The sequence below is a fragment of the Rhinolophus sinicus genome, linkage group LG05, assembly GCF_036562045.2.
Source record: "Rhinolophus sinicus isolate RSC01 linkage group LG05, ASM3656204v1, whole genome shotgun sequence".
NCBI classification, from domain to species: Eukaryota; Metazoa; Chordata; class Mammalia; order Chiroptera; family Rhinolophidae; genus Rhinolophus; species Rhinolophus sinicus.
Window position 1 is genome coordinate 173,771,464 of NC_133755.1, and position 26,040 is coordinate 173,797,503.

Sequence of the window (26,040 nt, forward strand, 5' to 3'; positions counted from 1 at the left end):
AGCAAAGAGGAAAAGGCAATATGGGAGCCGAGGGAGAAGCTGATAAGTTTGCCAGCATTCTGAGTAAAAACTAGTCCTGTTATTATCTCTCCTACATTATATGCAAATATCTCTTTCAGGTAAGAATTGACAGAATTTCTCTGAAGAACGTTGTAAGAAATTTCCATTGGATATGTCACTTTCAATAGCCAATTGAGATTTTGGGTTAACTTTCTGAGCCAGGTCTCTGTGAAATCGTGGTTCTATGAAGCTGTGGTAGCTGCTGGAAGGAAGAAACTTTATAGCCTGTTACATAAGGAGGGAAAAGAAAGATCTGACTGTTCCTGTGACTGTTGCGATGGGTACTAACTGCTACATGATGCTTATCTGCATTTCCACTTTTGCCCCCCTTCTTTTGGGCTTAAAAATGAAGTATTAATGCATTCCTGACTTACTCTCCCTATGACGGAATTGAGACCTCCAGGAAAGACCAAGTGTGGATATCTCCTTGATAGCTCTCACTTCTACAGACTGCTATATTGTGACGGTATCTTTAATTTGGGGGGTTGGTAATACATGTGCATGGTACAAAAATTCGCAGCATACAAGGTTAAGCTGTGATGTATAAGTGCTCCGAAGCTATATAGCAAAATGGTTAAGAGCATGGACACTAACCAGACAACGTGGGTTCAAATCCTGGCTCTAGGTTCGCCTACTTTTCAGCTGTGTGACTTTGGTTGGACAAGTCACTTAAACCCTTTATGCTTAGTTTTTACAACTGTAAGAAAGTCTAGGATTTTTATGGGATTAATGAGGTAATATTTGGATAACACTAGCTACTTCCTGGGAGACAGTAAAGGCCACCTGGATGTTTGTTAAATAAAATAAGAAATTTCTCCCACCCTGTCTTTAGCCACCCACTTTGTCTCCCAGAAGTAATCATTGGTCTTAGTTTCTTTCTCATCCTGGTCTGGAGACTTAAATGTTGGGGAAATGGTGGGGTATTTTTCTGCTTTATTTTTACTGTGTTATCTTCATGGTGGGCAGAATAATGGCCCCCTAAGAGTGTCTACATCTTAATCCCCAGAACCTGTGACTATGGCAAAGGGACTTTAAAGATGTGATTAAGTTCTGGATCGGGGGATGGGTGGGTGATTCTGGATTGTCTGGGTGGGTGCAGTGCAATCACAGGGTCTTTATAAGAGGTCGGCAGGAGAGTCAGAATCAGAGGAGATGTGAGGGTGGAAGTAGAAGAGGCCTGTGAACCAAGGAAAGCAGGCAACCTCGAAGTTTGAAAAGGTATGGAAACAGATCTCTCCCTTAGAGCCTCCAGATGGAATGAAGCCCTGCTGCCCCATTTTAGTCTTCTGCCCCCAGAACTGTAAGATAATGCATTTGTGTTTATGTGTCAGGCACTGTGTTTGATGGCAGAGATACAAAAATGAAAATCCGTAATCTCCATCTTCAGGGTGCTACAGTGGTGCGGAGGGTGGGGTTGGAGGTGCGATGTATGAACAGGCAGCAGTCACAATCCACCATCAAAATTGTTCTAGTCCTCTGTTTCTAAACTTGTTCCTTTGCTGTTAAAATATTCCTTTGCTGTTAAAAATTATCAGCAACCCCAAAGAGCTTTAGTTTTGTGGGTTATATTTATTGGTATTTATGATATTAGAAATTTAACTGAGAAATTGAAAAAGTATTAATTTCTTTTAAAGTAATAATAATAAATCCACTTCATGTTAGCACAATAAGCATATTTTTAATGAACTGGTTCTGCCAACTAAAAAAAAAAAAAGAAAAAATTATAGTGAGAATAGTATTGTTTTACTTTTTTTGTACAACTCTTCAATGTGTGTCTTAATAGAAAACAACTGGATTTTTATATCAGCTTCTGCATTCAGTCTGTTGTAATGCATTGTTTTGGTGAAGAAAGTCCAACCACGTGTATTTGAAAAAGGGAGGAGTATATTAATAACCCTTTCAAATAATTGTGGATATTCTTTAGATAGTCTTCTTTAATATTACACCAAAACTAACAAGTGGTAGTTCCTTCAAGGTTAGTTGCAATGTGGAATCTGAAACATCATCTGCAGGCTTTCATTGGTTACACTGTAGTTCATTGGCTTATCTTACACTTTGAATGAATCTTTTACTCATATATGATTCTGTAGCATGCAGTGGTTACTTGGAAAATATTAGGTTGTGAAGTTATGTAGAGCTTCCAAATATCGACATTTAATTATACATCATTAAAACTCACATTCTGTAACATCACCACTAATTTCACTGGCAAAGTCTTAAAGCATTGGGAAGCTGTCACACTCACGGTGGTGGACATGAGTTTTCCAAGATTCAAATTTTTGTTGGAAAGTTTGAATTGTAACTACAAACATTGTCAGTTTTTTTTTCTTGGAAATGGCAGGCTGACTTTGTTCGTTTTAAAGAAAATATTTCCTGTCAGTTGTTTTCTTGAATAAAAATTGTTTTGTGAGAAAAGCAGCTTGCAACAGAATTGCATAAGTGCTTGCTCTTGAGATAGCCATTACGGAAGAGCTTTGTAGGTACTTCCTGAATATGTTCTCAAGGGTCGAGATTTAGCAAAATCATTTACTTTTACTGCTTCATTGAGGACATTCTTAAGTGAACCTGGCACGTTCCTTGATATAAGCGTGTGGTAACGAAGAATTAGTGACGACTAGTACAGTTGGTGCCCCGTCTCGATGCATGCCATGACGCCAGCAGATCACCCCACCATTGCTGTGCCCTGTCAGTACAGATGTCCTCAGATAGAAGACACATGACACTTAGTATTATTACGAAAATAATTTTGAACTTGCAGACCCCTTCAGAAGGATTTCAGTGGCCTCAGGAGTCTACAGATGACACTTGAGACAGGTTGTTGAGGTACATATGAGGAATGGCAATCCCATAGGAACAGAAAACTCAGGTTGCAGGTTGTTAGGGCCACTTTTGAGAGATGGTCTCACTTGTGTTAAACCCTAAAGAAAGTAGAGTATATTGTAGGCATAGAGAAGTTGTGGGGGAGTCTTGCTGTGAGGAGGTGTATGAGTAATTCCGGGTTATTGGAGGGTCAGGCTCAAATGGGGAAGAGGGAGGAGATAAGACTGGGCAAGTAAACAAGGGCTGGGTCACAAAGGGTCTTGTGTGTCAGGCAGAGAAGCCTGGGTGAGAAGGATACATGGGAGAGAGGCCAGGGGCTTGGTGTTGGGTATCACTGAAGCTGCTCATAGTTAGATTGAGTGATGGTGGAGGCGTCCGCCAGGTGGGAATGGGGTTGAGGGGTGGATGGCCCTGTGGTGTACTTCCCTCTGTCAGAGACTTAGGTACATAGAGGTAAGTGTCCTCCCTCAGCATGGGGACTCTGTCTTACTTACATTTTATCCCAATAGGTCACCAGGCATAAGGAGAGCCACTCAATAAATATTAGCTTGAATGTGTAAGTAAATGAATGAAGGATATAGAAATTGATAGGACTTAAGTTATGAAAAAGAAAAAAATTCCCAGATCTTCCATTTCCAGCATTAACTTTACTTTTCAACAAGATGCTAATGCTTATGCTATATCTAAATTGTGGTTTGTTTGAAGTGCAGAAAAGAAGATACGGAGTTAAGAAGGGAATCATGGTTTTGTCTGTTAGGTAGTTCATTCTGTGGTGCAAATAATTTGACTTTGGGAGTTCTTTTTTCTTGAAGTTGGGAAATGAACTACTGTACTTAATTTTAACCTTTGTCCTGAAATGAAACCTGCAATCTTCTATCTCCACCTCCCCAGCCAAGTATTCATTACTCACGAAAAGTGCCCTAAGGCCCAAGCTGGAAAACTAGGGGTCTCTAGAAAAAAATCATTTTTTCTGTTTTACTTTTCATTTAGTCATTGAACAAATATTTAGCGACTGCTTGTGTCAGGTACTATTGTAGGAGTGCTGGAAACACAAGAGTGAACACAACAGGTAAAAAATTCTTCCCCACATGGAGCTTATATTTCAGTGTGTGGAAATAGACAAGAAGAATAAACATAAGTGAATCATATAGTATACTAGTAGACCATGAAGTGCGGTGGGAAACAGATGGGGTAGGAAGGCTAGGAGTAGAGATGGGGGCAGGTTGCAGTTGTAAGTGGGGCAGCCAGTGGTTGTCTGTAAGATGGCGACATTGGAACAAAGACTCAAAGGAGGTGAGGGATGGAGCCGTGTGCACGTCTGGAAGCCAAGCTTTCTAGGCAGAGGGAAAAATCGCTAAGTGCCCTGAGATGGAGATGTAAGTGGTGAGTTTAAGATTCCACAAATGTCTGTCATGCCGGGAGAGGAGCAAGGGAACTGGGGATCTGGGGAGAGGAGACCCAAGAGCACGTGTGAGGCCAGAGCAGGGAGGCCTTATAGGTCAATTCAAAATCTGCCATCTACTCTGGAGTAACGAGGACCATCCCATGGATTTGAGCAGAAAAGTGACATGAGCTGACCGCTGTTTTAATAGCATCACTGACTATTGAGAATAGACGGTAGGAGGCCAAGGGTGGGAACAGAGGCTTTTGCAGTGATTCAGGTGAGAGGTGATGCTGGCTTTGCTCTCAGAGGAGGTAGAACCTACAAGACTTGCTCAGAGATCAGGGGAGGGTGTGAGGGGAGAGGAGGTAGTGATGGATCCCAGTTTGGCTGAGCAACTGGAAGGATGGAGCTGCCATCAACTACAATGGGGAAATGGGGAGGCTGTCTGTGGGCCGCTCTGGAGGAAACCAGGAATTCACTCTGGAACACTTTGTGTTAAGCATCTATATTCAGAGAGAATAGTCCACCTGCTCCCAAAATGGTTTTAAAATGGCTTATATTGAAAGCCCGTCCACAGAGATGCTACAAAATTCATCAAAATTAACATAAAGGAAAGGGAGGAGATGGGAGTGATAAATTGCCTACTTTAAAGATTTCCACTCATAGTATAAGGTGAAAACATGTTTGTTTATGAGAAATCAATAATGTTTGAAATACAAGTGCAGCAAATCAATGGCTATCATTTCAAACCATTCAGTTATGATTTGTTGCGTCTTGTAAATTTATTTCTAACCGTGCAGGACTCAGCTCTGATTAGCAATTTATAAATTTTCCATTCCCATATAAATCTTTTTCTCCTTGTTTGCTTTTTGGCCACTATTGTCTTAAACATGTTATGGAAAAACCTGATGAAGTACAAATAATCCAGTTTTGTCACTTGTTGATAGCTCTGAGAAAGCATACTTGGAAAGGGACATATGAACTTGTTAGCCAAAATTATGTTGTGTCTTTTGTGAGGAACCCTGACCAGCTGCCCCTCAAGGGGGAGTAGACGCTGGACCATGTGGAGCAGTTTATAGAATGCCCTTCCTCCCAAAACTCTCCACGGGCTTCCTATGGAGTCTGGAATTCCCAGGGAAGCAAACCCTCAGAAGCTTCTCAACAGAAGGACATGCTATTTTCAACTTTTCTGCACTCACCTTTCCAACACTAATTATCTACTGCTAAACCACCATTTGTGAATCCAATTCTGACTTGCATGTTTCAGTTGCTGAATAGTCACATCATGCTTCTGTGAAGTCTAGGCATCTGTGCGTAGTAGTATTAGCATAATTTTTTGAACTGTGTCAGTTTTTAAATAAAAATAATTGAGGAAAAGGGGGACAGGCAATGTTGATAAGAAGCCTAGATTTCAGAAGCTTAATACCTGTGACCCCAAAGTGCCAGTCATCAGGTGAACCCTAGCCCCATATGGACAAAACAGTTTAACCTTCTCTCTCTCTCTCTCTCTGTCTCGCTCTCTCTGTCTCGCTCTCTTTCTCGCTCTGGTTCAATTGTTTAATATGATTAAAGCAACAATTTAAATTGCAATAGGAATGTGCATTTCTTACAAAAGTTTGTGAAGTAAAACAAAAGTATTAGACTACACTTTTCATTTTGTAGCAAATCTCTTTACCTCTTTAAATAGAATCAGGTCTTGACTGCCCTAGAGAAAGAGTTTGTTAAGTCTTTGTAATAATAGCAGGCTGTCTCCAATAGAAAGATCACAGAGAACCGTAAAAACGTTAATTATCCCTTACACCATCCTGATGGAGCAGAGACATGTTATTATCATTTGACTTTCACAGCTGGGTAAGTCAAGGCACAGAGACACAATAAGTTGCTAGTAACTTGGACAAGGTCATGGTGAATGTTAGGGGGCGAACTGTGTCTTATTTTTACCTCCATGTAGGAGAAAATGTCTGGGTTTTAACCACTTTTTTTTTTCCTTTTAAAGATTTCTCTATTAACATACCTAACGTAAAACCAAATAGTAATGTGCCCTGTAGTAAAACAGATTTAGATGTGACTGGATTGGTGATGGCTGATGGCCCTTGTCTTATCTGGGTTCTTCTCGGGGAGCTGGGGCGGCGATCGGGAACTGATGCCTTGTGATCATGTGAGCCTTTCTCAGTTCAGGGAAAGGTCAGTTATGTAGTAGTAGTTTTCCTATCTTTATTCTCGTGCCTTTTTTGGTAATTCACACAGATATTCATTAACCTTGCTGTACTGTGACCATATAGTTTGTGTGATTTGGTTCTTTGGAACTTACTTGTGGTAGAGTTTTACTCTAATTTCTCACCCATAAGAGCTGCACTGACATTCTTACCTTAAAACAAAAACAAAAAACCTGAGTATAATTCACATACCATTAAATTCATCTTTAAAGTGTACGATTCAGTGGTTTTTAGTGTATTCATGAAGTTGTGCAACCAGCACCACTAATTCCAGAATGTTTTCTTCACTTATAAAAACCCTGTACTCATCAGCAGTCGCTTGTAAGCCCCCCCAACCCATCCCCCACTGGCAACCACTAATCTACTATCTGTTCTGTGGATATGCCTGGTCTGGATATTTCAGATATGTAAATGGAATGAAGTAATATAGCCTTTTGTGTCTGGCTTCTTTTATTTAGCATAATATGTTCTAAGTTTATCAATGTTGTAGCATGAATCAGTACTTCATTTCTCTTGTTGGATGAATAATATTCTATTTTATCTCTTTAATCTCACTGAACATTAGCACTTCCTGCAAGCAGGTGTTACACAGGTTTTCTTTTTCCTATAGCACGTCCCCTAATAGAATCTTGTGTGTACTTTTTTAAAGGTTTCTTCTCAGGGTCTTTGAGTAGAATTCCCATAATATAGTTTGTAAGGGTTTTGAGCTTAAATTCTACTTTTTAAAAGTTCTTTAAGTGTCTGAAATACAGTGGTGTTTGTTATATGCCCCTGAATGTAATTGAGTTGAGTGTGGCATTTGGATGGTCCTCTTAGCTCTGGTGACAATCAGTTTCTGGTAGAACCAGAACTTGGCTGAAGATCCCTTTTGCCATTGACCTTGTGTTTTCATCAGGGACCCTGGTAAGGTACAGGGGGAGGCCTTTTGCCTTCCTCCTGTAGGCTAAACACATGCCCCTGTCACAGCCATAGCCTGCCTAGAGAAGGAGAATGTGGGTACACCTCCAGTCCCTTCTCCCCTGTTCTAAGAAGGCCTTTTCCTCCACTAGGTTGCAGTGAGCATTGGAAATGGCCTGCTGCGCATTTCTACTCTGAAATCACCTGCCACACTCCTGGTCCTCTAGCTATTCTTTTGAACTCAGAGGATATTTACCGCATTTCCCTGAAAATAAGACCTAGCCGGACAATCGGCTCTAATGTGTCGTTTGGAGCAAAAATTATTATAAGACCCGGTCCTATTTTACTATAAGACTGGGTATGGTATAATATATAATATGATATGATATGCTATGCTATGATATGATATGATACTGGGTCTTATATTAATTTTTGCTCCAAAAGATGCATTAGAGCTGATTGTCCAGCTAGGATCTTATTATTGGGAAACACAATTATCTTGGGTAGTCACAAGATAATTGAATCAAGCCATGGCAGCCTGCTCTTAAGAAACATTTCCTACCAGGATCTACTTCTCTCTGTTTATCACCAGAGATCTTGTACTGTCAAGAATATCAACAACGGGCTGTGACCTCAGGTTATGTGGACGTGGGAGATTTATGAAATTTACATTTTTTCTGGCATGGTATTTATGATGTGATAGAATTTACTTCTCTGCAAGCTAAACAATAACATTCAAACTGCTGCCTTGAATTTTCTTGACACAAGAATCATAACAATAAAGAAATATAGAGTCCCAGATACCTTCAGAAAAGTAGGTTGATTTTTATCTGTATCAGAAGTGCATGGTAGTCTCTGTGAGTGGTGCAGTTTCGGATAGAACTAGCCTTTCAATGTGGTCAACTCAAAGTTACTTTTTTCTCTCACCGAATAGTCCATCAGTTATTTCTGTTATTCCAGTTAACTGGTTTTATTTTCATTCTGTTTTGCTGACCGATGAAGAGTAATATTTGCCTGGGTGACAGAGCACAGCAAATGTGATTAATGAAAGATGTCGCAAACCACTGCATTTTTTAAGTAAAAGTGGGAGAGAAGTTTAGGGAAATCTGAGTTAATTAAAAATAATCATTGCTATACAAACTTTGCACATTTAAATTTAAAAATTGGGAAAGTTTAATCTCTCTGTGCAAATGAGCTCCATGTGCTCATGGCCTGTGATAAACTTTGCGTCATGAGCAGTAACGCCGGATTTTATACATAATAGTGGGTGAACTACAAAAATTGTAATGTTGTATTTACAAAATGCTGCCTACTTCCACTGGCAGCTTGGATTTAACAAGATCTTTACCTTTTCTTAAAACTGCATTCACATTTTTAAAAAAGAAAAATGATAGATAAGATGAAAGAATCGAATTGGATAACTTCTAAGTTTCTTTTCAGATCTAAAATTCATTGATTCTCTACAGTCTGTTCATTTATGGGATTACTTAGTGAAAATTCTGAGAAACTGAATAGATAAATGGAATGCACTGAGTAGATTATGAACATAATTCACACAAACTGTGTCATCTGAATGTAAGTAGATATGAAACTGTTAAATGTCAAAGATGTGCAACTAATGTCATGCGATTATGTAGTTGAAAACTTAATTCAGCCATTTATGATGTACTTGTAACTCCTTTGATATTATTTTTGTAGTTTTTTTCTTTCAGGCTTCATAGATTTCTGTAGTTTTCACTTTGTGGTGGGGGGTGTCTAAGGGTTAATGATTTAATCAACTAAGACATTTCTGAGCCTGAGATGACAGTCCCAGTTAAATATGCTACATTGTGTGTCTGCATGCTGTCTTTCTAATTGCTCTAGTGAGCATATTTTATCTCTTTCTTCCGGAAGTGAGGGAGCTCATATTGGTTTTGCTTTTACCCTGGACTATGTGCTTTTGGTGCATTTTGCATCCTCTGATGTCACTGACCCTTCCAGAAGTAAGGTTGCAGTCCTGGCTATGGAGAGAGGCAGAGATGGCTCTCAGCAGAGAGGGCACCACCCACCAGTGGTATTTTGGAAGTTCATGGGTCTGTTTTTGGTTTCCATAATGAATTGGGGGAAAGTGGCGTTTACTGGCTGGGGACACGGTTGCTGGATGTTCTACATGTTCAAGTGAGTCCCTCACGCTGCAGAATTGTCCTACTGGACATCCATGAAGGTGAAAAACGTGCATATTTATCTGAGCCAAGAACTATCTTCATTTTACAAATAAACACAAATTATTTTTTCCCCACAGACAGCTATAGGGTGCTTTGACTCTTGTAGGAATGCCACAACCCAGGAAATCAAAGGAAGTTTGTCCTTTGTTTTGTTCAGAACTTTGCCAAGTTTTTGTCCTTCTGGAATATCATGTTACTGGTGGCAACACCTTGTATGCATTTGAATCTCCACCAAGACACACTGGCATCAATCGGGCTGTGACAAAGCTGAGACTTTGACCGTGATTCTTTGTGGTGTAAGCATTAGATGAGCTTCTACCGTGGTTGTGTGCCCAAGCATTTCCATATTGAAACATACTTTTTTCATTCACAAATTATTTGTCATTAATTTTCTCCTTGTGTTGCTATTATTGCTTTTCGTGAAGTTATGTATGGAGGTATAGATTATATTAAGAGTGAATTTTATTGCAGGATAGTAAACATATATATTACCAAAAAGGGGGCTTTGGCTCCGATAGCGTGGAGAATCAGTGTACCACAGTGCATACCTTGAACCTTGAAAGGCATAGTTTAAAAATAATCTCCATCCTCGTTGCCTGTCCTTTCTGTCTACTTCAAATGAAACCTCAACCCACAGATGGAGCAGAGCTTTTCCTGAGCCTATGACCACCATCATTAATTTCTCAAAAAACCTCTTATTGTACCAAATAGGGGAAAACAAATCTCTCCTTTTGGTTTCCTGTTTTGGGCCATAGTGATTGGTATCATTTTGAAATTTTAACTCAATTGCTCTTTTAGTTGCTGTTTCTGAGACCGCAGGGCGCATTCTCTGACTTGTTTTTTTTTTTTTATAAATAAAATAGATTCAGTGTTCATTTTATTAAATATAATTAGATAAATATGTAAATATACTTGTATGCAAATACACAGCAAACAGCAACTTGCCTTTGGGTTGTGTTTCCAATTGTTTTTTTTTTTTTTTTAATTTTATTAGTTTCAGGTGCACAAGACAAAGCAAAACTTAGACGTTTATCATTTTTATCCCTCACACTGTGTGAACCTCCCTCCCACTATCCACTATCCCTCTGACATCGCACAGCATTCTCTGACTTTTTGGTAGGGGTTCTGGATCCTTCCTTTCTAGGAAGCCATTGTGTGTCCTCCAGAGGTCGGCTCCCGGCTGTAGCACAGGCAGAGTGCCTCAGCCCCCTCTTGGTGACCCAGCTGCCATGTCTCCAGGGTGTGCCAGCAGCCACCTGGATGGTGTCCGGTGACTGGGAAGCACCTGATGCTTCTTCCCTCGCTACCTGGTTGAGTAAGGAGGCGGCAGCAGCCGGCAAGACTGGGATGGGACGGCAGCAGCGGGAGGAGCCAAGCGTCAGAGCTGCCTGCTCAGCAGAGTGCGAGGTCCTGAGGAGGAAGTAGCAGGCAGGAGGCCGGCAGCATCGCCACCGTGTGCCCAAGCCCGCTCCCAGGCCTTCCACTGCCACCCATTTCCAGAGAATTCCCTTCTGCATATTTTAGTTGGCATGTGGATGGCCTGGTGCTCCTTATGCGGACCGTGGGGTGTGTGCAGGGATAAGTGGCCCGCATTCCTGCACACTAACTGGGCGAGGTGGGAGTTGGATGTAAATGTAAACTTGACTTCACACAGTAGCATGAGCTGTGGAGGCCAGGCGACCTTAACTTTCGCATTTCCTCGTGTTTCTAAGTTGACACACAGGATGTTACCTGAACGCAGGTTTTGCCCTTTAATTGTAGAGGATTTGTGGTTGCAAGCTGCTTGGCTGATGGTGACACCCATGGGGTCCGTACTGACGCACAGAACAGGAGACACTGCGTTTCACGGCGTCTCATACCTCAAGCCTCACGCTTCCCCAGTTGTCTGTAAGGAACTGTGGGGCGTGCGGGACAGCAGGGAGGCAGTCACCTCCCGGGACAGCCTGCCTGGTGTGCTGTCGCTCTCCAAGATATGGTTATTGGTTCAGGGAGAAAGCTGTCTCAGCCTGGTTTCGTGTGTGGGACCTGACATCCGACCTGGTACCGGGAGCCCCATCTGACAAGGGAAGAAATAACTGAGTCCGTCCCAGTGGAGGAACCAAGCAGCCCTACTCACTCAACTGCTAAGAGAAGCTCTTCTTGGCCACCTGTGATGTCAGATGTTTCAAACTGCTGGACCTCGCCCCAAATTGTTAATTTCCACAGGACTAAGATCAGAAAGACAAAAGGGTGAATTTGCTACATAGACGTAGACGTGTTGGCTTGATTTTGTGTTTGTTTTCCATTATTTACAGTCATCTTGGCTGAGGCCGCCCCTGGATCCCGCCTGTACTGTAGTGTGATGAGGCCAGGGTGGGCGGGAAGCGTGTGTCGCTTGTTACCTGGCAGGGATGAAGTGCCCTAACACGTGTCACTGTGATACGTCCGCATGGGAGGCTCTCCCAAGGTGGGCAGCCAGTCTGGGGTTGGGAGGGAAGGATGTATTTACTCACTTGAGCAGCCGCTGCTCAGGATGTGGGCAGAGAACGAGTGGGGCTAAACTTAGGCACTTGGCAGCCAGGACAGGAAGTCAGAGCAGTGCCTGTTTAAGACCGTTTGGTAAATAAGCATTCGCATGTTACTGGCCTACATGCTTTTTAGGCAGTCTGCTGTTCTCCCAGAACCCACTTTGTTCTCTTTTCTTCCCTAGAAGGAATGCTAGGACACACTACTTTTCATAGGGATACAGGCCCTGGTGAAATTTGAGGCTCCGGGAACTGGTGTCCCCAGCCTTGCACACTGTCAGGCTCGGTGTCCACTGTGCTTTGCCATCTCCAGATCAGCGATGGTACGTTGCTGCTAGGGTGGGAACAAGAGTCAGTCCCCGTAGAGGTTGTTTATCCCAGACACCATTCAGCTTCTGTGAACTTGGCGTGGTGGCTCTGAGATGTCCCATCTCGGCAGGACTCAGGAACCATCCAGAGTGTCCTCCTCTTGGATCCCTGGGACCACCGGCATCACTGGGAGTTGGTTCCTGTGATCCATCCTGTCCAGGCTTGTGCCTCAGACAGGATCCAAGCCACACCCATGGGCTCTTGAAGTTAAGGGGCACCAAAGGCGACGGGGAGCCTGGCTGATGCGTACTGAAGCCTTTTATCCTGGGCTGGGCAGGGTTTTCATAGGGAGGAAGAACATCAAATATTCTATTCCCGGCTAAACATTTTGCCTCTGTAAGAGGTAAAACATGGTTTGGGGGGTTTTCAGCACTTCCGTCCCACAGTTTTGTGACTGTATGGAATGGATGAATCAGAACTCCTGTGACAGCTGCTTTGGACGTCACCACGTTATTTTCCCGAGCATGCATCTGGCTCCTCCAGCTCCAAAGCTCCTTCTGCCTGCGCCATGTCTGAGACTTCAGGGGACTCGAGGCCCCTTCAGCTTTCTATCCCCACAACTTACATGTCGCAGGTGCTGTAGAAATCTTCACCATGAATCAGTGTGTGCTTGTGTGTCCTGTTTCCTGTACTTGAGAAACTCTTTGAAAATACCAGAGCTCTTTAGTCACAAGGTGCTGCAGCAACAATGCAAATTCGCTCTGTCACTGAGGTGATGTGCTTTGCATTGCAAGGCTTCTGTGACATTGCTCTTCCTCGCTGTCCTTATACTTCTCTGACCATTACTTGTCTGTGAAGAGAGAGGTGCCACCTCTGAGGGCCCCTCCTCCCCAGCACACTGTGCGTTGGTGATTCCAGGGTCCTCTTCGTGTGTCACTCTGTACATTCTCGCTGGGGGCGCCATCTGTCCCCCTGGCTTCACTGCCAGGTGTATGTGACGACTCCAAAGCCATGTGCTTAGACAGACTCTTCATGGACCACCTGGCTCCTGGGCGTCTCCCATCGGATGCATCTCAAGCTCAGCATTGCCAGCGTTAAGCTTGTGACTGCCACCCCCATCCTTTCCTAGTCCCCAGCTCCTCTGTCACGGAAGGTGGAAAAACCCGGCATCTGCCTTTCTACCGCTCTTTTCTGTATTTCCTTGTATGAAATAGGTGGCAAAGAGGAGGCCTGAGGCTTCTACCTCCTCAGACTCAGGCCCTCTACCTGTTCACTCTAGTTTTGTGCTCTCTATTCTGTGTTCGTTTGGGTCCTTCCACCTCATGCCCTTGGTGTTGCTATGACTTGGCGACTTATTTTTCTGCCAAGGTCTTCCCCTCTATCAGTGCTTCCATCCTAGGGCACCCTTCCTTCCCTGCTCACTCTGCTGCTGCAGCCACAGCCAGCACCTTTCCAGATCCTACTGGACCCTTCCTATGATTTGCCTATTCAGCTGCCTCTCATTCACTGTCCCCACTGCTCACCTTGCCTGGTCATCTTCAGCTTTCACCTGAAATAGATACCCCTCAGTTGTACAGACCTTGCTCAAAGGAGACCTTGTCTCCTTTACTATGTAGGCCTTTAGGGTCCTAGGGAGAATTAACCTTCCTGAATATTCTCACTTTCTCCTGTGTGGACTTTTCTCACATCATCTGTGACACTTAGTTGTGCTCCTGTGTCTGTCTCTCCCTCCCTCCCAATCCCAATCTCCAGACTGGAAACTCACCTTGGGTGTAGGGACTGTGTCTCATTTATCTTTGTGTACACAGCACCTAGCACAGCACCTGGAAAATAGCCAGTGCTCAAAAAGTGCATGTTTGAGGGAGGGAGGGAGGGAGGGAGGGAGGGAGGGAAGGAGGGACGGAGGGAGGTGAGTGTTGTGCGCTTGTGCTAAACCCAGTAGGAGTATGGGCTGTTTTTTTTTTTTGTGAAGCCTGTTGGTTGATCGCCTATAAACGAAGGTGCACACAGCAGTCTCAGGAGCAATGGTGGAGGGACAATCGTGGGTCATTTGGGTTTAGGGTCTAATCTTGCTTTCCATGCAGTCCACCTGCTGGCAAGTGGACCGCCTCTGTGGTATGGTGGTAGGGACCTGGGAGGAGTGAGGCCAGTATCCCCACCTGTCACTGCTCCCCCAAATTGGCCCAGGGGTGGCTCATGCTTTTGTGAGCAGCACTGCCTAATCAGGCTGACGTACTCTACGACCAACGACAATGAAGTGTGACTTGGACTGTCTGGTCCTTTTCTGGGTGGTGTTAGGGTGTTGGAAGAAGTAAAAGAAAAAAGAAATTAGAGCTCCAGAATTCTGTAGACCATTGGGATGTTTTCTTTAGGTCCTCTCTTATCTTAAAAGCAAGTGCCTGTGTAGGGATTGGTGAGGTCAGCACGGATCGTGGACCACCATTTGTATCCACGACTTCCCTCAACCTCCTAGGGCTCCCATAGCTTCTAAAGGTCTCCTGAAGGCCATTGTCCTTGCCCTCACCATGCTGGAGAGCTTGTCACCATCTAATATGCCATTTAGGTCTAGGTCAACTCAGTCAGTATGAGATTGATGACTTCTCGGTGCCGCTAACTGGTATCCAAAACCATCTGGTTTCACCTAGTTGAGGGTCTACCAAATACAAGAGTTAGAATGAAAACCTATGTTATATTTTGATAGGGGCTTGTCTTTCCATCTTTCTTGAATTTGTTAATTTGAGAACCACTGGAAAGAATTGTTGAGATAGCCTGTATTTATAGTTGTGGGTTGGAAAACCATGTGTTCTACTTACCTTTTACGTTATTTCTTAAGCTTTACTCTGGAAGTTAACAAAGGTTTGCTGTTCCTCTTGGGACTTTCAATTTAGGATGAAATTATGGTTGATACCAGAAAAAGAAGAATTATGCTTGCAAATGAGCAAGTGGTGGGTTGTAATAAGAATCTGTGATATTACACCGTTGTTTTTCCAAGATATCCCTGGTGATTTTGCCCTCACTTAGCCAAAAATAGGGAAGTACCAACAATGGTAACTGCTACTTGGTCCAAATTAACACGTTGCGTACGGCGGGGTTTAAATCCCTCGTGAAGATTCTCGTGATCCATACGCAACTTGTTAACTATTTGATCATCAGAGTTCAGTGAAGTACAGTTTGCACAGCAATGACAAGAGTGACAAGGCATTTAAGTCATTGTTTTGATTGGTCATTGATCACCTTTGATCAAAACAGGCAGATATTGCTTCTTCAATTAGCCAGAGCCCAGCTGTGTTTCAGAAGACCAGCTATGTGCATGTTGTAACTTCAGTGTCATTAAGGACCGCTACGTACTGCCTCTGTTGTTTTTCCTTCCCTCTCTTTCTCTATCTGAGCCTTTAACCCTGTCATTGCTAGTCTCTGCATATGGCCGAAATCACATATGTTTCTGTTACTTTTCTTGCAGATTTCAGCAACGTCCCGGACATCACAACTGGCCTGAAAAGGAGTCAGACTGATGGCACGTTGGATCAGGTTCCCCACAGGGAGAAAATGGAGCAGACGTTCAGGGTAAGATGCTGTCCCAATTCTCAAACGAGGACCCAGCAGGCAAGCATTAATTTCCACCTTTACCTGAGGTGGGGAAAAAGAAGATGGAGTTATCCTATCCCTAAGTCCAGCAGTCGCTACAAACATTTCTTTCCCTAAAGAAAATATTTTCCTTATTTATTTGAAGTAAAGTACCAATGTGAACCATTGACTCTAGCCAGACTTCCTCCATGACTTCTGGTGTGCCACCACAGAGCACTGCAAATGTGCCATTCGTACATTAGGATGGTTTTGACGAGAAAAATCTAAGTTCAGGTGTTCTGAAAGTCATATTAAATTACTATTCTTTTCATCTCCCTACTTTTTTTTTTTTTTTTTTTGCCAAAGATAAATTAATTTTGGAATATTGTCATTTGGTTCTGGTAAAATATGTAAAACATAAAATTTGCCATTTTAACATTGTACGCTGAAGTGGCGTTCAGTACCTTCACAATATTGTGCAACTGTTACTACTATCCATTTCCAGAACTTTTTCATCACGATGAACAGAAACTCTTTACCCATTAGATGAGAACTCCACATTCACTCCAGCCTCCCAGCCCCCTGGTAACTTCTGTTGTACTTTCTGTCTGATTTGCCTATTTTAGGTCCTCATGTAAGAGTAATCATACAAAATTTGTCCTCTTATTTCACTTAGTATATTGTTTTCAGGGTTCGTCTATGTTGTAGCATTGTGTTAGAACTTCACTCCTTTTTAGGGCTGGAGAATATTCCATTGTCTGTATATACTTACACTGCATGTGTTTAGCCAGCTGTTGGTGGACATTTGGGTTGTTTTTACCATTTGGCTATCGTGTGTAATGCTGCAGTGAACACTGGTATACAAATATCTGTTTGAATCCGTGTTTTCCGTTCTCTTGAGTATGCCTCTAGAAGTGGAATTGCTAGGTCATGTGGTAATTCAATGCTTAGCTTTTTGAGGAGCAGCCCTGTTGTTTTCCATAGCACTGCACCATTCTGCATTCCCACCAGGAATGTACAAGAGTTCTAGTTCCTCCACATCCTCACCAATTACATTTATTGGGGAAGGGGAATGGTACTTTATTGGGGAACAGTGTGTACATCCAGGACTTTTTTCCAAGTCAAGTTGTTGTCCTTTGAATCTCAGTTGTGGACGGCGCAGGTCAGCTCCAGGTCCAGTTGCTAGTTGCAGGGGGCACAGCCCACCATCCCTTGTGGGAGTTGAACCGGCAACCTTGTGGTTGAGAGGACGCACTCCAACCAACTGAGCCATCTGGGACTGAGCCATCCGGGAGCTCAGCGGCAGCTCAGTTCAAGGTGCCGTGTTTAGTTGCAGGGGTCGCTGCCCACCATCCCTTGCGGGAGTTGAGGAATCGCACTGGCAACCCTGTGGTTGAGAGCCCCCTGGCCCACGTGGGAATCGAACTGGCAGACTTTGGAGTTAGGAGCACGGAGCTCCAACCACCTGAGCTACCGGACCGGGCCTCCTTTCTTACATTTTTAACTGTTCTTAGCTATCCTTTCAGAATGGTCTGATGGACATCTATTTTAATGCACAGTCCAGTTTTAACTGATTTTAAAATGATAACTATTATATTTCTTGCTTTTGTCTTAAATACAAAATAATAATGGAGGAAATATAAGCTATGTCATGTATATAAATAAAACTTATAGCATGACCACATCTCAGCTGGGATTAGACTAACACGACCGTGAGCCAGTCCCTTGGGGTGTGGCCATGTGCGTGGCCTTTGATGACTGGTGGCGGCCACTGTGAGAAGGGTGCATCAGCCTAGAGCCTGCCAGCTTCCAAGGGCATTCTGGCGGCCACTGGCGCCTGGCCTGTCCTCTCATCAGCCTTTCCCTGTTCTCTCTCCACTCCTCCCTGTTCACCTTCTCCAGAACTTCCCTTCTCTTTTTTCTGATTCCTCATACAAAGCAAATACTCAGCTGCCTTCACTGGTCTGGTTATGCCCCCCAGGATGCAATTTCTTTTACTAAACTGAAATCATCAATATTTTTAGTCTTACTACTCTTTTTTATCTCTGGTGAATTACTTACTTTTGGGAATCCAACATTGTAGCTAGTATGCATCTACTTTTTTTTTTTTTTTAAGTAATAGATGCTTGAGCATCAAATAGATGTGTTTTGATTGCTTTGCCTTACTTTTTAAATGAAAAGTAAATACTTCTGAAACACTCAGAAAGCTAGGCTGTCTATTTAAAGTAAGTGGGCACTGCACAGTGGGCAGCTTGGGGAAATCACTTAACGCCATTAAGGATAATGAGTTTCTCTCTATTATAACTGGTTTAAGTTATACATTAAAGTTCTTAAGAAGGAAGTTACTTTTTTTTCCAAATTTTATTTTAAGATTTAATAAATTAAAAAGGAGAAAAGTTACCATGTTTAGGTCATTTCCAACTCTATTATTTAACAATGCCTACTGTAACTAAACAAAGACATACAAAATGAACATTGGAGCATCAGTTACAGATTTAGAAAAGGAGTAAAAGCTTAAAATTGGGGCTCAGTTTTAATTTTCATCGTCAAAATGGTTAAAGCAGAAAGTAAATAAATAACAAACACGAAAAAATATTGAAAGAGAAGATTAGCATGATAAACATTTGCTGTTCGATTCCTCTCAAGTCTAAAGTAATCTCACCCTTTTCACACTGGAAGATACCTATCTAATTATGGATTTCAGTACATAAAAAAAAAAAAAATCCGAATGAAATGCCTAGCAGTTATTCAGTTTTGCTCCTTAGGAAAAAAGAATCAGTGATCATCACAAGTAATAATTGGGATGGATATTAGTGAAAAGAAAAATTTGAATTTAAGAATTAAAAATAATTTGTTATGTATTTTTATTTTTGTGCCTCCTAGAAACATCAGGTTATATCTAAGAGCAATCTTTTTCTGTTTTCCCAGTGGTGATTTGGGTGTTTTATGGTGCATGCCCAGCGTGTATAGGGCATGGGTCTTTCGGGATCGCCCTGTCCCGTGATGCCCACAGATGGTCACTCAGCAAAGAGAAGACCTACCTCTGTTTCCAGTGCTTCTCAGTCTGACCCATCAAGCCTTCTCAAGGGTCATTAACTTCTTTTCAGATTAGCCCCTGGTTGAACCTGGGCTGTTTGGGATATTTTACTAATAATAATCTAGACTTTTGAATAAGGAATAATTTCCTTTGAAAAATCAAGTGCAGCCTGGCTTGATAAAGCACAGCTGTAACTAGGGCTTTTGACAGCCCCACAATTTCTGCAAATGGTTCATAATTGATTGCCTTCTTTTTCTTCAAGGGTACCTATTACTGTCATAGCTCTTTGTGTGCCCCTGTCAACCTCCCCTCTGTGGGGATTTTTTTTTCTTTTTTTTGGTATTGTTCACAATTAGCTTGCACTATTGTAACAGTTTGAAGTTGGAAAGGAATAAACAACTTCTCTTTGGGTGAGGGGGTTGAAAGAGTTCCTGGTTTGTTCTGGGGAACTTGAGGTGTGTTAAGCGTCCCCACAGAAATGCTGCTTGCATTCCGGTTTCAACTCCCTGAGCTGGCTTTGAAGAGATGGCACTTAATGGTTCTGTCACCTCCGAGTGGGCCCTAGCCTGCTGCCCTCCCCCAGTGGGAAGCCTCACAGCATGGGGTAGAAACCCAGAAGAAGGGGGTGGGCCTTCCCCAACCCCCGTGCTGCCTGGGAGGAAGAGCTTGGTGGCGCTAGGACGCCCTTGGGAATGTGCCTTGGAAGAACAGGTTGGGATTTTTCTCATTGCCTGGGGATGACAGCGAGCAAGAACGTGTGTGTCTTACTCATTTCCCGACAGCCGACTGTAGATGGAATCATTTCTCCCAGAGGGAGCAGGTGTCTTTGAACTTTTCCGTTTGATGTTCAGCGTGTAAGTAAACGAGAGCTTTGATTCTGAGGGATGCAGACTCTGAGCCCATGTAGGCATGCTTGCATGGTTTTCTTTTCTCTGTCTTGAACGTTGATTTTACTCTAAAATGTCTAAAGACTGTTAGGCAGCTGAGAAGATGTGCCTTTCTTTCCAGAAGGGATCCTGACATTGATGTCTCAGCACTCTTTCCAGCTCAGGGTAAGAGAATCTCTGTTGGATACTAGTTATGCTGTGGCATTGTCAACTTTTCCTTTCTCATTCCACGGGTGCTTAAGTCTTTAAGTTGATCTCTGAAACAATTTTGTCATTTTGAAACATGAAGCTATCAGAAAGTCCTAGGGAAATTTCCAATGTTGACTCTAAAATACCTTTGAAAAGTGAGAGGAATAATTTGAAGACCGTAAATAATTTTATGCTTCGTAAATTTCCTTGGAGCACAGCATATACTTGTATTGGGCTTAATGCTGTAAAAAAAAAAAAATTTCACAAAAGTGAAACTGTTTCCTACAAGGTAAGCAGGGTTTTTACTTTAGTGATACCGATTTAATATTTTTCCGCTTTTTAGAAGAATTTTATGTAATCACCTAGTGTAGCTTTGGCGGTGATTATTTTTACAGTTTGTAGGCGTTGTGTTGCTAGAACAGGGAACACTGAGAATCTGGAGATATATAGCACAGCAACTGTGTGTTGTGCTCTTTGTAATTTAACCATGTTTAAGATATATTTTGTCCTGTTTATTCTTTCAAGGTAGAATAAAGGGACATGCACTAATGGTTAGGTTTTAGTACAAAGCATGAACATAACTTGCATTTAATATTTAATGCCTGCTCACCCACTCAGCTCAACCTTTTGAGTTTTTCACATGAATTGCTTTTTAAGAGCTCACATAGCTGAGAAGCTAAAGGAAAAGAAAAAGACTCATTGGGCTACATGATTTATTTTCCAGCATTCTCAGAGTATACGTCTTTCTTACCTTTCTTTGAGTCTCCTGCATTATGTCAAGGTCTCTTTGGTGGTGAGATGTTTTTGTTAAAAACTCAAACTAAGATATAATTTAATTATAAGTAGAAGCCTTTCTACATGGCTTCTGTTCAATAGATTAATCATCACCTTTTTTTTCAAACTAATACCTATTCCTAAATGCATGCTATCTGACAAAATTCCTGTATGAATGAACCGTGGGAGTGCCCTCAAAGCAAACCCATTGTCCCTGAAAAATGACTTGGGATCTAACGTTCTCCAGTAGTGAGAAAGTCATCTGTCACGATGACTTAATTCCAGGTAGTTTTTTGGTAGGCATTGATATAATGGAAAGAACACTTGACCTGATAGTTGGAAATGGTTGGAAACTTGAATCTGTGTCCTGGTCCACCCACCTTTCACACTATGTGGCCTGGGGACAAGGTACGCAACCGTTCTAAGCCCCTGTGTCCTCATCTGTAAGTAAAAATAATGATACCAGCAACCCCATGCCGTTCAGCAGATTAGGTACAACTAGAAACACAAATATGAGAGATTATTAGGATAAAAGTTTCCCCTTCCTGATCTCTCTCTCTCTCTCTCTCTCTCTCTCTCTCTCTCTCTCTCTCTCTCTCTCATGTTTTTGAATGCTTTCTTTTCTATTCACCTAGTGCATGCCTTAACCATCTCAGCTGCCTACCTGTCTTCTTGAGGTTATGTCAGTGGTCAGACCATGCCAAGATGACCCATGAGACGAAAACAAATTGGAACCCAAGGACTTTGAAAATTGAGTCTTCGTAGCTCCTTGTCATCTGTATGAAGACAAAGCCTGCCCACTTTTTAGCTTATTTTTCTTGTGGTGTGTTGTGAATTGATGACCTTGTGTAAAGGGTTTCTTCCAATGACTAAACAAAAATACTACATGATAGATCTGCCTTCCTCTTTAGCAGGAGTGGGCTGTGAATACTGAGATGCTTAGGGAAGCCCGAGAGACTTTCCCAGGTCTTGCAGACTTTTCACTTTTTGGAAGAGAGACGTCATGTCAGGGCATAGAGAGGTGCCAAGGACACAGGCTGAATCAAAGCTGAGCTGAGTTTTCTACCAGCTCTCAAATGCATGTTCTTCTTTCCTAACACCACACTTCCCTTTGGAGGGACTTGGTGGCAAGTCTGTGGATGAAGCAACTGTGCTTAGTTTCATTGGTGTTTGAAAGGCCATTGATTTCTTTGTGGTTAGTTGGATTTTTATTTTTTTAATTTTCCATTTTCTTAGCTTCTGGTTTCTCGTTTCTGCACTTCATGGTCTGTCATTGATCCTTAGGGCAGATGTGTTGGGAGATACCAGCTCTTTGCTGGGTGTTGCAGGAAGGGACGTGGCTGCAGCAGGGAGCCTCCGAGAGCCCTATCCTCCTTGTAAAGGATCACATACACACACTATTCAGCAGGTTAGAGATGTCACCACAGTGCCAAATGAGACAGAGAGAGAGAAAACCAACTCCCAGTGCAGGCTGTGGGGAGGCCCAACCGTGAGTGGGAGCAGTGTGCAGGAAGTGAAGGGTGGCACTGGGAACTCGGCAGTGATCACACTGAGCAGTTTGGGAAGGGAGAGAGCTTGTCCTGTGGAAGGATGACGAACCATGGAGTGGACAAGAAAGCGGGGAAAGCATCTTGCTGGTGGTGACCTCTCTCCACTTCCTCTCACAGCTGTCCTCTGTGAACGTGGCTGCAGGACAGTGTCCCAGGGCTTTACGTTAGGCCAAGTGTGTCACTGGGCAGAAGAAGCAAAATGAAAAGTGGATGAGGGGCTGTGGCCATTGGTGGAGTTGTGGGCTGACTAAGGCCCAGACACGCAGAAACTGCCAACAGCAGGCTGTTGCCTGATGGGTGCCCAGCTCTCTGTGCCTTTGCCAGGGTGGCTTTTAAAGCTCAGAGTCTGGGGATGCTGCTTGACTGAGACTTGGCTGGGGTGTGGGAACTTAAGGAGGCTGTGAGTGTGTCACAGATGTGGCACAAGGCTTGTGTGTTCTGTACTAGTACAGAATACACATCTGTTTAGGCAGCAGAGTCCAGCAGCAACAGATCTGTCTGGAAAGCAAGCTGCACGCTCTTAGCTGTGAGAGGCCTGGGGCCAGCCACATCCCTCTCCTCTCCTGTCTCCTAATCTGCAAAGCGGGGACAAGTATCTCCTGAGTCACAGTGAAGCTGGAAGGATTAGATGGTCCTTTCAGCCCTTTCTTCCCCTTCCCCTTACTCCTGCACAACTGGCTTCCCTGTTCACAGAGCTGGTTCCCTTCCTGATTCCTTCCTGCCTTCCTCTGGCCTTTGCTTTCTCGGTCTTCTCCAGACTTTCCCTTTTCATCTTATGTATGTATGTATGTGTGAATGTATGTGTTTGGGGGGGAAAGTTGTTATTGAGAGTCATCTTCAGAATCACAAAATGAAGAAGAAAAAAGGAGGAAGTCACAAAGAGGAGCCGGTGAGAGCAGCAGGATGAATTACCACATGGGCTGGGCTGTGGGATCCGGGTTTCTTGGCAGGTAGAAGTGGGCTCTGGAACTAACCTTCTGGGGAAGCAGCCCGAGTACTGCTGGGATCGTTACACCCCTTCCTCACACTGCCAGGATGATGGCTATCAGCGAAGTGCCTTGGAGACTCCCCAGAGCTGGGACTGCCCAAAAGTTTGATCTTGACCCAGCAGAGATGCTTATGGATGTGTGGTCTTGACTTCCAACCTCATGACGTATTTCCCGTGTTTATTTCTGATGCAGGCCTTTCCTTACTTATCCTCTCCTTTGAAACAGCGGGGACTGTGACTTTGCTCCCATCAAAACAGTCAAAGATGGGGTTGGATAGTAAGTTCCCATGTTCTGTGCTGGCTGAAGAGTGGACCATATGCTTTTGGATATGGCCATGGGGGAGAAGTGGTGCCATTCCTCCATCTTCCATTCTCACCCACTGTGGCATTCAGCCCTCTATTTGTCCATCTTTATTTTCTTCCTAGGCTTCCTGGATTGGAGATAGAGAGTTATGGAGACCTCAGTATAATTTTATTTCTTGGGGGAGAAGAGAGCAGGGAGTCTGAGTCTCTCAAACTCAGCCCTAATGTCAGTAAGCCCCATTTGCAGGCTCTGCATATTCTCAGGGGAAGCCGCCTGCACATAGGGTAGTCTCAGAGGAAGAACACGGGACTTTGCCCCAAGTCTTACACTGAAATCCTTTTGTGCTTGGACAAGTCATCAAACGTCTGTGTCTGTGTAGCTGAGGGGTGCGTCTGCCATCTTGGAGGTCCATCCTGGCTCTGTGCTGTTGGAACACTTCTCCCAGTCTTTCTGCCCAAGTACCTGATCTAACACAGTCTTTTGCTTGGCATAGTCTTTTTTTCCTCATGAGTTCAGAGGCTTATTTAGAAGAAAGCTAAGTTTTAGCAGAACCCAAGTAGAATTAGCAAGGGTCATTCACTGTCCTTCAGACAGTTACTGAAGTTAAAACTTTCAAGGTTTATGAAGGTGAAGATAGTTAGATACTTTATTCGCATATCTGCTGTGGTCTTTTACTCTTTCCTTATTTAGGAAATTATTTCGAGCTGACCAATTGAGACTCTGATGAAAGCGATGGACCCTCAGAAAATTGCTCATACACACATAAAAGTGGCCTACAATTCCAGGAGTTCACCAACCTCATGATGCTTATCCATGCTTTCCCCCTTTAGGACTCTAGGAACTGTAGTTTCATGATTCTGACTTTGAGTAAACATAGGAATAGTCTGGCTTCCATCTTGACGTAATATTATTCACATTATAGAATCAATTATCAAGTGCCTGCAGTGTGAAAAGCACCGTGTTTTGTTTAGTCAAGTAGCATTTTGAACTTGGTTTTTATCAAGTCTAACTGTTTGGGTGGGATTGGCTATTAATGCTTTATTTTTTTAAATGTGCTAATAGATACTGAGAAGTGTTCAATAAGTAACAACCTCTCCCTAAATGGCCAATAAATTATTATGTTGAGACCCCAAAATACAATATTGATGGGGATGGTTAGGCATCCTAGATTGTTGAATATCAAACGCAACATAATGTGCTGGCGTTTTAGCATTTTAAAGAGTTTTCTTTTCTGGAATTAGTGAAAAAACTGATTCAGAGGACCTGAGTTTAAAATTTGATCTCAAACCAAAACGTTATCGAACTCACTTTGGTAAAATAAACAGCTGTCTGCTGGCCTGGACGGAATGGTTTATGTGCTCAATTCAGGGGGTGATACGTGTTTCTGTTCTGAGGGTACCAAGAGTCAGACTTCACCTTGGTAACTGTCACTTAGCAAGTGAGCTAAGTCTTTGTGGCTGCTCACTGCTTTCCTTATCTTTTGAAGGAATGACAGCCACAATTACTATCTAATTTTGGCTGGCCGCCATTTGGGCACCATGCATCTTATCTACCTTTCATATTTACCAAGAGTGGGGTTGGCAGAGTGTCCCGCTAATTTGTTCTTTAAAATCTCCTTCATAAAGGCATTGCCAGTGCTGCCCATTGTTAAGAGGTCTGAAATAGTCATGCTGGTGCTTTCTTGAAATATTTTGTGTACTTAGCAACTGTCGTCAAATGAAAACTTAGTGCTGGATACCTGAGGATGTATTTGAATCTCAATGCCTTTTCTATGCCTTTAATTACTCACTTTCCGGTAGGGTCCCATTCCCCACAGTGTGGCCGCTTTCATTTTTTAAAGAAATGAGTTCTGAGAAATTGTTCTGCGTCACTTTGCAATTTCCTCTCTAGTCTCAGCTCTGAGTCCGTGTGTGTGCCACTCTGCATCTGGGGCTAGGCAGCTGAGAGAGCAGCGACGTCGTGGAGGAACTTGGCCTAGGAAGGTTAGGGCCTGCTGACCATCTCAAACTCCAGCTTCTTACTACTGAGAGAAAAGACTGGATTATTAGTTTTGTAAATCAGTCTCCTGCTGTTCTTGATAATACCACGAAGAACAGGGCAACAAAAAATGTATTTGTCAGTAATATGGGAGACAGGAAAAAATTGAAGGTATGGTGCCCTCCCCGCCCTCCATTCTGTCTTTTCTCCTTTTCATTCATTCGTTTGTTGTCACCTCCTCCGTCTGCCTTATTTTGTTTGTTCAGCTTCCCACACAAGCCTCCTCCTCCATGGAGCTCACCTTCCTTCACACTCTCTAGCTCTTGGCTGGCACCTGGATTCTCCTGTGTTTGCAGAAAACAGATGTGACATGAGG

The 26,040-nt window shown here is 43.0% G+C and overlaps 1 protein-coding gene across 9 annotated transcripts in view; it reads left to right on the forward strand.

The window, feature by feature from the left end:
* The window catches only part of TIAM2 (TIAM Rac1 associated GEF 2), a 223,415-nt gene that overhangs the window by 163,595 nt on the left and 33,780 nt on the right, over positions 1 to 26,040 (forward strand). For 5 of the 9 annotated variants that reach the window (XM_074333725.1, XM_074333728.1, XM_074333726.1 and 2 more), the window contains one exon: positions 15,855 to 15,958. In XM_074333725.1, the coding sequence (XP_074189826.1) occupies positions 15,855 to 15,958 (104 nt within the window). The other 4 variants (XM_074333730.1, XM_074333729.1, XM_019749242.2 and 1 more) reach the window with 4 other exon arrangements.